The sequence below is a fragment of the Limulus polyphemus genome, unplaced genomic scaffold (genome assembly GCF_000517525.1).
Source record: "Limulus polyphemus unplaced genomic scaffold, Limulus_polyphemus-2.1.2 Scaffold2317, whole genome shotgun sequence".
Classification (NCBI taxonomy): Eukaryota; Metazoa; Arthropoda; class Merostomata; order Xiphosura; family Limulidae; genus Limulus; species Limulus polyphemus.
Window position 1 is genome coordinate 177,737 of NW_013667927.1, and position 13,022 is coordinate 190,758.

The 13,022-nt window shown below is 35.5% G+C and overlaps 1 protein-coding gene across 1 annotated transcript in view; it reads right to left on the minus strand.

The window, feature by feature from the left end:
* Positions 1-12,594, minus strand: part of LOC106466606 (zinc finger protein 1-like) — a gene marked incomplete at its 5' end in the record, with an annotated part of 76,520 nt that extends 63,926 nt beyond the window's left edge. The window contains one exon of the mRNA XM_022394637.1: positions 11,984-12,594. Coding sequence (XP_022250345.1) covers positions 11,984-12,594 — 611 coding nt within the window. The remainder of the gene's footprint in view (positions 1-11,983) is intronic.
* Between the last annotated feature and the right edge of the window lie 428 nt (positions 12,595-13,022).

The following is a 13,022-nucleotide window of genomic DNA, read 5'->3' on the forward strand; positions in this document are numbered from 1 at the left end:
AATCGTCTGCTTTGAACTCTTATTATAACAAATCTTAAAAATAATAAAATATTCACTCAAAAATATAACTTAATAATATTTAAACCAAACAGTCTTTCATATCATGACACCTACCTACTAACACAAAATGCAAACATTACAAAGTTTGGCGCTTCTTTATTACCAACTGAACATAAGGGGTGATAAACAGGATTTACGAAGTTTGCACGACAGAAGGTTTGTGACACTGACGCCTGTAGTGTACGTCAATTTTACGATTACTTGCCACTGTGGTAAAAGGATAAATATTCCATTGATATATAAATTATCAATTGTCTTCCCGATGTGAAAATTTCAAATGAGTCTGGATTAGTCAAAAGTCTGAGGCACTGATTCGCCAGCTTTAGCAAGTTATTATTATTATTAAACGCAAAGCTACACAATGGGCTATCTGTGGTCTTCCCACCACGGGTATCAAAACCCGGTTTCTAGCGTTGTAAGTCCGCAAAAATACCGCTGTGCCACTAGGGGACTAAAGAGAATTATAAATTATTTTTTTTTGCGTTGATAGTCCGCTAAAATACCGCTATGCCACTAGGAGGCTAAAGAGGATTATTATTATTTTTTACGTTGTAAGTCCGCAAAAATGCCGCTGTGCCACTGAGGGACAAAAGAGGATTATTATTATTATTTTGCGTTGTAAGTTCGCAAACATACCGCTGTGCCACTGAGGAACAAAAGAGGATTATTATTATTATTTTGCGTTGTAAGTTCGCAAACATACCGCTGTGCCACTGAGGAACAAAAGAGGATTATTATTATTATTTTGCGTTGTAAGTCCGCAAACATACCGCTGTGCCACTAGGGGGCTAAAGAGGATTATTATTTTTTTTTGCGTTGTAAATCCGCAAACATACCGCTGTGCCACTAGGGGGCTAAAGAGGATTATTATTATTTTTTTGCGTTGTAAGTCCGCAAACATACCGCTGTGCCACTAGGGGGCTAAAGAGGATTATTATTTTTTTTTGCGTTGTAAGTCCGCAAACATACCGCTGTGCCACTGGGGGGGGGGGGGGGTAGAGGAGTTTTCTAAGCCATACTATTTCTAATTCTAATGTCTAATGCTTGTATTTCGGGAACGTTTTCGATATGCAGCTTCTATAGTATACTAGACTGCAAATAGTCTTGATGAATAGACTAATTAATACATACACAGATCGCTTATACTTGTAATTCTTGCAGGCGCGTCTCTTTGGTCGAAAGTCGTTTACCAAACAATATTTGAAGCATTAGAAAAGAAGCATAACAAATGATTTCTAAACCTGTGTTTAGAGTATACTAATTTCCAAATTAATACGTTTGTTCTATGATTAAAACTCTCTTAGGTTTTGTTTTGTGTTTACCAGTTACTAGAAAATGTATTATTATTATTATTTAAAGGAAAACTCGCTATAGAACGTATTTATTGAGATTCATTAACTTATTTTACCTTAGCAATATCAAGTCTCCCAGTTGCTAGGTGTTAGGCTTGAGGGTCCATATACGACCAGAATTAGTGGTTCGTTCCCTGTGGTGGACAAAGTGAAGATAGCTAATTGTATAGGTTTGCGCTAAAAATAAAATAAGCTAGAAATATCAATATTCATAAATAAACTTATGCCCCCCAGTGGCACAGCGGTATGTCTGCGGACTTACAACGCTAGAAACCGGGTTTCGATACCCGTGGTGGGCAGAGCACAGATAGCCCTTGTGTAGCTTTGTGCATAATTAAAAACAAACAAACAAACTTATCTGCCATGTTCGAAAATAATTTTTCCAGTCGATCACGAGTGATTTGTAGTTTTATAGATTTTTATTACGTTTCATCCCCTTGTTAGTTTCTATAAATTTAATAATATTGACTCATCACGTGATGTGTTTTATAGTTTTTTTCTCGTGTTTGGTCCCCTTGTTAGTTCTTATACGTTCAATAATGTTTATTCATCACGTAATATGTTTTATAGGGTTTTTTGTGTTTGGTCCGCTTGTTAGTTCTTATAAGTTCAATAATGTTTATTCATCACGTAATATGTTTTATAGGGTTTTTATGTTTGGTCCGCTTGTTAGTTCTTATCAGTTCAATAATGGTTATTCATCACGTAATATGTTTTATAGGGTTTTTTTATGTTTGGTCCCCTTGTTAGTTCTTATAAGTTCAATAATGTTTATTCATCACATAATATGTTTTATAGGGTTTTTTTATGTTTGTTTCCCTTGTTAGTTTCTATAAGTTTAATAATGTTGACTCATCAGGTAATGTGTTTTAAAATGATCCAAAGAACAGTTTTTGTGTTGTCAATAGAGTAAAAAGATGCTGTGAAAGAAGGTTGCTTCCACCAAGGTAGAAATTCTCGTTTCACTATTAATAATTTTACAAAAATAACCTTTGTTGTTGAATACCACTAACCAGTTAACGTGATTGCACCTAAAGAGTCATACAATATCGTGGATTATTGATAATGGATGCAACATAATGAAACGAAATACGTTTCTATTAAACTTTACATACTCCATGTTTTAAACTGATGCAGTACCTTACTAATGTAGCACATGCGTAAAACTTCTACGTGACTCACGTATTCAAAAGTACCATACAAAAAAGCCAAGATGTTTGCTCCGCCAAGTCTTATGTTTTTACAGTGAAGCGGAAGAGCAGGGGTTATTTTGAGAGAGTGATTCAGAATAGCAATTGGAAAATTGTGGACGTTGAAAGTTTCGTGTTAATGGCACTATATACAAGAGGATACATTTTAAAATGAATGGGAAAAGAAATTACCACATTCTCCAATGAACAGCTAGCGAGAAGGGGGGGGGGCTAATGTGGGGAGCAAAAAAGAAAAAAGAAACATTCATGGAAGGAATAACAGAGATCTTTTTTTAGTTACCCTTTTTTTTTTCTTACTATAATCTTTGAATGGGTGTCCACAGAGAAACATTGAGGAGACGTTTCTGATCGGTACAAAACTCCCCTTTTCAGCTTATGGCCTTTGCTAACGCACTAATGGAATGAGTCTCGTCAAATCGCCATCAGCGCACACGACGAGTAGGAAATTTAGTGTTATTCATTGTTTGACCGTTAGAATAGCTGCCACTGCTGGAGAGAAGCAGGAGAAAGAAATGGATTGCTTTAATTACCGACAGGATGTACTCTATCGGATGATGACACATCATATAAAAATTTTAAGCAACGGGAACACAAGAAATCCTTTCTTAGTAACGAGGAGAATCTCTCTCTCTTCCATGATGAAAGAAGATTTTTCAAATTATCAGTAATATGATTTTTCTGCCAATGAAATTTGCCATTAAGAAGAAGAAGATGAATTTCCAAAGTGATGGCATTATTGTAACTTTTTATTTTTTTCAATTTTATTAATTAACATATGAACGCTCTGTATTTTATTATATTGTTTTTATTGCAGAAATAAGCCGGTATTTTCTATGTTATTCCTTTTCTTTTAAATGGTGATTATTATGAATAACTTAATTTCAGCCTTTGGAAGGAAAGGTGTCGGATTATAAGACTGCGATCTGAAGCATCTATTCGGTGCTCACAGAACAACGTTAGCGCACCCTAGTGGCTAAATATATCTAGAAATCGCAGTTTAATGAGGTTGACAAGTAATGTTAAGACCAGAAGCAAAGGGTTTTCAAAGAAACGTGTAGGTAAATAATATTTGATAAACAAATATTAAAAAAAATATAATACGTGTAAGTTATTTAACAATTGTGTGGCGTTTAAATTCGCCTCAAATTTTACAAACGTATATAATACGTGCAAGTTATTTAACAATTGTGTGGCGTTTAAATTCGTCTCAAATTTTACAAACGCAAAGTTACAGTTTTGTTTTGAAATTACGTGTAATTTATTTTTAGTTCAGATTTAAAGTCCTTTCTTTTAAACGCATTTTTAGAATATACTTTATTTTTGCTATAAAATTCCAAAGTCAAAGAGCTGGTTATATAGTATACACTAAACGAGGTTAACGCACAGCTGCGAAACTCCCATTGGACAATAAACGCAATTCTCTGCTACAGAACAAACGCAAAAAGTCTCTAGGTAGAAAAATGAAGTTATTATAAACCAGATATTTATTTTCTTCGGCCTTTCACCAATCGCAGCAATTCAGTAAGTGAATGAAGTCGTAAGATGTACTCCATGTGGACTTAGACTATATCTCCCTTATTTTACAACAAACGAGCTTATATCCCATTGCATAGATGAGTTAATCCGGGAGGCTGAAATGATGCTGGAGAGAAACAGTCTGGAGCAGAGCTATAAGGCGCCAGCCTCGTCTTTACGACTCTAACGGTAAACACTGGAATAAACGTGTGGCCATACAAGACACGTACGAAATGTCCTCGGTCTCAGCTGATGGCGCCACCAACGACTAATTTTGTGTCATTTTGTACAATATTTCTTGTAAAAAAAAATAAAAACAACAACAAAGATTTCGGTGTTCGATAAGAAAGTGAGTTGTCTTGAAAGGACTGGATATGTTAAACATTGTAGCGTCAGTGTTCTAAGTCAATTTCAAGCTGACGCAGAGACATAAAAACACAAATCAAATCTGTTTTAGTATACTTGAAACTTCGCCATTCAACAAACACGAAGCTATTACTATTGTTTTTTTTTATTAAGAGTAATGATCCATCACAAGTTAGCCAAGTACACGTGATTTGATTCTGTATTATTCTGTTACAAGAAATCCAATATTTCGCAGTTTTGTCTAATGCAAAACGAAAAAAACAAAATTTTGGTTTTAATACAAATTGCTTTTTATTGGATCGCATTACACTAAATGCATGAGTATAAAAGTATTTCATTTCAAGCTTGTCCTACTTTCTTTACACATCAATATAGAAGTGGGTCATCCAGCACTTAGCATGATTTGGTATAGGTTACAACTAGTTTGAAAACCGCAAATGTTGCTCATCACAGGTGATTGGGTATTCTCAACACCAGTGCTTGTGTAAATCTTTCTTCGGAGTTTTTAGAATACGTATGGTATAAGGGTTTAAAAACAAAGACCAATAAGTTAGATTTGATAAAAGAAGACTGCGGGAAGTGTTAAGGTTATCTTCAAAAACGTTCTTCTATGTCAGTGGAACAAAGAACGAGGACATGGTGTAATTGAATCCGAAGTCAAACTTGAACGTGTGTCCAGGTGGAAATAATCACATGACTTTCTTTGATAGAAGTTTGGCCTATACTATCGTTTTTGTTCTTGACCTTGAGTGAGAGTATTTTGTTCTCTACTCTAGTTCTTGTTCTTGACCTTGTGTGAGAGTAGTTTGTTCTCTATTATAGTTCTTGTTCTTAACCTTGTGTGAGAGTAGTTTGTTCTCTATTATAGTTCTTGTTCTTATGTGAGAGTAGTTTGTTCTCTACTCTAGTTCTTGATCTTATGTGAGAGTAGTTTGTTCTCTACTCTAGTTCTTGTTCTTATGTGAGAGTAGTTTGTTCTCTATTATAGTTCTTGTTCTTGATCTTGTGTGAGAGTAGTTTGTTCTCTGTTCTAGTTCTTTTTCTTGACCTTGTGTGAGAGTAGTTTGTTCTCTATTATAGTTCATGTTCTTGACCTTGTGTGAGAGAAATTGGTCTCTTATCTAGTTCTTGTTGTGTATACATTTTTTAAGAATACAGAAAAACTACAGACTCTTCGTTGTAATTCATTTTCTTTTCATGCACTTGTAGAAAATGTTTTTCCAAATTTTAGTCGCGCAAGTATCACAACGTTCAACAAAAAGAATTATAGTATTATTCACATGTTTAATCCAACGACACAATCGAAATTGACGTATTTCGAAAACCTCACATGATGGTGAACGCGTGTACGTAGGTATGTACAGTTTCATTAACTTAAACTGATCGTAAAGTTTAACAAGGTGAACAGTGAGGTTAACCTTGCGATATTAAATGAGATGCGCGAGCCTTACAACATGACCTTATTAGTGGCCACTTTTGTTGTGTTGCTGATAAAGTTCAGGTAGATTGAATTGTCTAGTAACCATCATAGAAACGAAAGCTTAGATTATACTTAACAGAGGCATCGCTAGGCACGCGGGGCCCGTGCCCAGAATCCCCAGTTGGTGTCTTGAAAGATCAGAATAGAAAAACCACGATCGATATCATAACCGAAACGCCGAATGGGCCCAGATCCCGAATCTTTTAAATACCTAGCGACACCTTTGCTTCTTAGTGCTCATAATTAAAATTATAGACTAGTTCACAAGCATACTCCAAGAATCCTTAAGCGATGTAAAACGTAGAGTAATTAATTATACAGAAGAAGATACAGCAAGACATATTTGAACATTATTTACAATAGTACTACCATACTTACTGAAGTAGAAAACAACAGTAACCTCACTTTCTCGGTTCCGCGTGAATTCCAGAAAACTTAGGGGTTGGGTGGGTGTGTATTAAGTAGGTTTGGGAATCCCTGGCTTAATATATATATCACCCCATACTTATTTCCCATGTTTTACAAAAACTGGATCTAGTGCAACAGACATTTGATACATACTGGATATATTTTGGCAATAGTGTTAGGAAACAAAAACGACATTTACTCACCACATGATAATAAAAAACTTTTTATTTCAGTCAGTTTTCACCGTTGCGGCTTCAACAGAGCTAATAATACAAGAAATGCTAGCACTGATGAAGCCACAATGGCGGAACGTTGGCTAAAATAAAAAGTTTTTTCATGATGTCAGAAAAACGCGTAGGTTCAATAAGTTTTGATACAAAATGATAAAAAGTTTTTTCATTATTATTATTATCTGGAGAGTAAAGATCCTTTTTTTTCCACCATAACTTTATTGCCAAAACGTTTACATCCCTCCAGTATGCACTACAAATTCTAAAAACAACAACAAATACTGGAAATAGTTGTAAACGTATCCCAAAACATGTATATACACACAAACATATGTGCTTATTCTGACGGCTTTATATGATATTTTGTGGGAACACAAAGCATCAGGCTTGACCAGACCCGGCTCCTTCACCGGAACTTGATGGTGCCTGGTTGGGGATCTACCTTTTCCTTCTGTGCAGTGGCCATAGCACGTCTGTCTGACAAAGCGGATACTGAGCGAGCAGCATGCGGATCGCTTGCTGCTCGTAAAGCCGCACTATACGGCTGCTTCACGGTCGGAAGTTGTTACAGCCGTACTTTAGTGCCCCGTACTGAGCAATACATCTTCCCACAAAACTGAATGTCAGCCACATAAGAAAAACTCTTACTCTGAGCATCACAATAAATAATGTTTCAGTTGATATTAGCCGTTATTCATCTTCCCCCAGTATAGTGAGGAAATGACTCAACTAATAAATTGGAACTTTCGAATAACTACTTTGAAAATCCGTAACAACTGATACTTCTGTCATCTTGTTATTTGTCAGTAACTTCTAGATAAACATTAATCCGATATTTTACTTTAATTCACTTCTTTGTTTGTTGTTGTTGTTTCTTAATTTCACGCAAAGCTACACGAGGGCTATCTGTGCTAGCCGTCCCCAATTTAGCAGAGATAGACTAGAGGGAAGACAGCTAGTCAACACCACTCACCGCCAACTCTTGGGCTACTCTTTTGCCCAATTATAGCGCCCCCACAGTTGAAAGGACGAGCATGTTCAGTGATGGGAGTTCGATAGCCCGAACCACCAGGCCATGCCCCGGCCTCTTTATTCACTTAGCAGCGGAAAACGAATGAAGTCACTTTTAATTGTTCCTCTTTCATTAAAATTGTATCTAAAGCACTTTAGATACAAAACTACAAGTTGATTATAGAGAAAAATCCATATTTAAAATGGTTATACCTTTAAAAAAAAATACGAGATTGGTGACTTGAATAAAATGCGTGTCAGTGTGCAGGATATTTAGGGACAGACTTGACAAACTAATTGAGAATAATGGAAAGCACACAGGGCACTAACTTGACAGTTTTCGGAACACCCTGTACCGTGTCTAAATTTTCCTGAATAACATTCATGATTCTTAATGCGCCTCTCATAAATTTTAATTTACTCAGGACAAGTAGTTTTAAAGATAAAATTGTCTTAAATATGTTGCCTTCTAAAAAATATGTTGCCTTCTATACCCACAGTGGATATATAGCAGATATTCCACTGTATAGCTTTGTACATAAAGAGAAGAACGTTTTCTATAATCATAATCACATATACATCACAATGTTAATAGCAGGAGACTTACAAAATGGCTGACACATAATTATATGTTACGATATAAAATGAACAATGCTTACCAACATATTACAATTGTGTGTATGTCAGTCAGGTTCTACTGAGCTAACCGGGTTCTGATAAAATTCTTGTCTGTTCTTAGAAAAGCGTTTCTTGCATTTCTGTTAAATTAATATCTTTTCCGATATGTTTTTCTACAAAAAACAGTTTTATCGTCTGTATATTGAGCGGTGCCTTGTGAAGCTTAACGTTTGCATTAGCGAGTGTTTATATTGCTCTAGCAAATTGATGTTTTACACGGATATGCGATCATTTCCCAGAGCTGTCGCTATACATGCTTTGCTGGCCCGTCCATTTTTAAAGAAAGATACAGGGTTGCCTACTAAATTCAGTCCCCCCATAAAGAACAAGTAGTTTTTAGATATAACAATTTGAAATAATTTTTTTATAATCAAAGTGTAGATCATTTAGGGCTGGCAACAAATAAAAAAAACAAAAAAAACTCCGGAAACGGCAAGTATCGCTCTCCTGGTGTTCATACACAAAGTTTTGTACGGTATTAAGTTCATTCAGATCAGAATATTTATAATCTAACATAAACTATATTTGAAACACCAGTGAACATGATTTTCCTTTACGCCCCTGCAACGACAAAGTAGCTTCACATGATTCACTTGGGCCGAACGTGGCCTATTGATTAGCGTGCCCTAACTGCGAATCTAATGATTCGTGTTTCGCGAGTCGTTGCCACAATCTGTAATTTGTGGCCGGGGGGTGCATAATCAGAAATCCACAACTCGATCAGAAAAGAGTAGCCCAAGAGTTGGTGGTGGGTGCTGTTAACTAGCTCCTTTTCCTTTGGAGTCTAGTCTATCAGTTCAAAACTAAGTACAGCTGGGCGCAGATAGCCCTTGAATTACGCTTACCTATTTGAAAATATTTCTTAGTGAATTCGTATATTTCTATTAAACAAATGAGTATAAATCAGTGTGTTGTAAACGGCGTAAGTAAGCATTACTAAGTACATTTAAATAATGTACACGATTAGTAATAGTCTATATATTTGTTTTGAATTTCGCGCAAAGCTACACGAGGGCTATCTGCGCTAGCCGTCCCTAATTTAGCAGTGTAAGACTAGAGGGAAAGCAGCTAGTCATCACCACCCACGGCCAACTAACTCTTGGGCTACTCTTTTACCAACGAATGGTGAGATTGACCGTCACATTATAACGCCCCCACAGCTGAAAGAGCAAGCATGTTTGGTGGGACGGGGATTCGAACCCGCGACCCGCAGATTGCGAGTCGAGAGCCCTAACCACCTGGCCATGCCGGGCCCGGTAATAGTCTGACATAAGCGTTAAGTTTGATTTACAAAAGTTAAAGTAGTGGTCCTAGAAAAAAAGAAAAACATCTCTTAAAGTTATGAGTGTGAACAAAAAAGACAACCAAGAGCAACTGTTAAAACTTTAAAAAATCTTTCATTATTTACAGACGAGGTTTAGAAGTTCTTTAAATGTGTCGTAGAAAGAATTTGGACATTTTTTTTTACAGAATGTATTAATTTCACCATCTTAACTTCGGGCATCTAAATAAAGAAGTTGTATATCTTCAATTAGAATTTAGATATTGTGGTCTAAAAGAAAATTTATTCACATAATATAACTCCATATATTCTAATAGTTTAATCTTAATTGAAGAACGTAGTATATCTATACCAGATAAGTAGTCCTAAAACGTACTTTTGAATTGGTTTGTTTGTTATGAATTTTGCGCAAAGCTACACGAGAGCTATCTGCGCTAGCCATCCCTAATTTAGCTGTGTAAGACTAGAGGGAAGGCAGCTTAGTCATCACCACCCACCGCCAACTCTAGGGCTACTCTTTTACTAACGAATAGTGGGATTGACCAACACATTATAACGCACCAACATCTGAAAGGGCGATCACGTTTGGTGTGACGGGGATTCGAACCCGCGACCTACAGATTGTGAGTCGAGCGCCCTAATCATCTGGCCATGCCGGGCCTCTTTTGAATTGGAAAATTAATAAAACCTCATAGACAATAAAACATGAACATTTGGCTATTTTTGTTGCTCTGTCATGTTATTTTACCTCGAGAGTTTTGTGTTAATTAATGTTTGAATAAACCTAAAACCGTTGGCTCGTTGAACGAGGGTAAAAAAAAAAATAATACATAAAAATATATAGCTATCTCAGCATTTAATATAATGATAGTTACTAGCATTCATATCCCTTCCTCTCCCGGTGGCTCAATGGTTACTTTGGTGGTTTATAGCATTGAAATTCTGGGTTCGATTCCAGCGTTGGGCATAGCGCAGCTGTCGCATATTATAGCTTTGCGCTTAAAAAATAAAATAATCTATCGATAAATTTAACTTATAATAATTACTAACTTCTGTATAAAAAAACAAAAACTATCAACAACGTTGCTGATATAAAAACAGTTACAAATCGACATTTCTGTTAATGTGGTTTCTTTTTAGCGTTTATCAAAGTCGATTTAAAATGAAGATCATCAGTATAGCATTGTCATCCGGTGGGTTAGCGGTAAGTCTACAGACTTACAAAGCTAAAAACCGGGTTTTGATTCCCCGCGGTGTACAGACTACTGATAGCCCATTGTGTAGATTTGCACTAAGAAAACAACAACAGTATAATATGTTTAATTACATTCTCCTTGAAATGGCACAGAAGTATAAACGTATTAGTTTAAAACCAATTCTTAGCAGGATTCTCTTTGAAATGGCACAGAAGTATAAACGTATTAGTTTAAAACCAAGTCTTAGAACGATTCTCTTTGAAATGGCACAGAAGTATAAACGTATTAGTTTAAAACCAAGTCTTAGCTGGAACATGATATTTAGATTTGGGCCTAATCTGGATAGACTAGAGGAAAGCAGTTAGTCAACAGCACTCTCCGCCAACTCTTGGACTACTCTAGTTGAATAGTGGGATTTGACTGTCATTCGTATAACGCACCCATGGCCCCAAACTGAGAAGTGCGATTCACAGTTCGACACGGAAATTAATGGGCCAATAAGCCCGGCCCAAGTTGAATGGGAGAAAAGTAGAGGCAGTATTGGAGGTCTTAAAAATTACGTTTCATTGAAAACTAGAATAAAAAATATTAATTAGAAAAAAAATTAAGTAAAATGGCCAAAGCGTAATAAAATCTAAAAAGTAATTATTGAATTATGTGAAAATTGCAGAAATACATTACAGACCAGATTTATGTTCTAAATGTTGTCGACCTGGTCAATACATTTAGTATTTTCAAAGATAAGAAATGTTTCAAGCTAAACCATGGAAGAATAAGCTAACCAATCCTCCATTTTTATGTGCTCTTCTGCGCTTTCAAATATCACATTAGATCTCTTTTTTCCAGAATATTTTTTTCTTCCACAGTGAACAGAAATTCTAAGTATAATTACATACTGTTTAATATTGGCCATCAATATTTTTGATAATGGTATTTATTTAAAACAATTACTAACATAAGATATTACATTGCCCCCCAGTGGCACAGCGGTATGTCTGCAGACTTAGACGCTAGAAACCGGGTTTCGATACCCGTGGTGGGCAGAGCACAGATAGCCCATGTGCTTAATTCCAAACAAACAAGATATTATAATTATTTCCAAATCGAGATAAAAATATAATGATAGTGATCGAAACGTGTTTTAATTATTAACAGAGACTTAACTTATACCATAGATAATTCTTTATGGCATACCTTTATGTTTAGGCAAGGGGGCGCTTTTATCCTTATCTCCTTTTTCTACAGGTTCAGGAAACACGACTGCCGTATCATTTCTTTGCATGTATTCTTGAATCTTCTCCTCCTCAGATTTCACGTCTTCTCCCTCGTCCCGCTCTTCCTCTCTGTCGCCACCATGGAATATCGATTCTTCGTTTTCTGGCCATTCTTGTGTATCCTGGCAACTGTGGCCGTTCACTAAGGTAGGAGGTTTATCTTCCATACCTGCTGCAACGTTTTGGCTCTCTTCCTCACTCCGGTAAACCCCTGCTGTCATGGTGTGAAGAGTATGCCCACTGTTTCTCGTCACTGCTATTTCCTCTTCTTTCCCACCTAACGAAGAATTTGTTTCACTTACAATTTCACTAAATTCCTCTGTTCTTTTTTCGCTCTTTTCAGTAGATTTATTTTCAACCTCTTTTATATCCTTCACCGGCAGTTCCAGGATAGACGATTGAGAATACTTGGAATTTACAATTAATGAAGGCCCCAGGTGGTTCTGTTCAGCATTATCTGGCAAGATGTCAGTTTCTACTGTAATAAAAAAAAGGAGGGACTTTGGTACAAATCTATCCTCAACAGTAGGACTTATAAACGATTAACCTGTAAGTTTTATACTAAAATACAATAAAATTTAACGTAAAAGGTTTATACTAAAAATGCTATAAAATATTAAAGTATAGGTTTATACTAAAAATGCTATAAAATATTAAAGTATAGGTTTTATACTAAAAATGCTATAAAATATTAAAGTAGAGGTTTTATACTAAGAATGCTATAAAATATTAAAGTATAGGTTTTATACTAAAAATGCTATCAAATATTAAAGTATAAGTTTTATACTAAAAATGCTATAAAATATTAAAGTAGAGGTTTTATACTAAAAATGCTATAAAATATTAAAGTATAGGTTTTATACTAAACATACTATAAAATATTAAAGTATAGGTTTTATACTAAAAACACTATAAAATATTAAAGTATAGGTTTTATACCAAAAATGCTATAAAATATT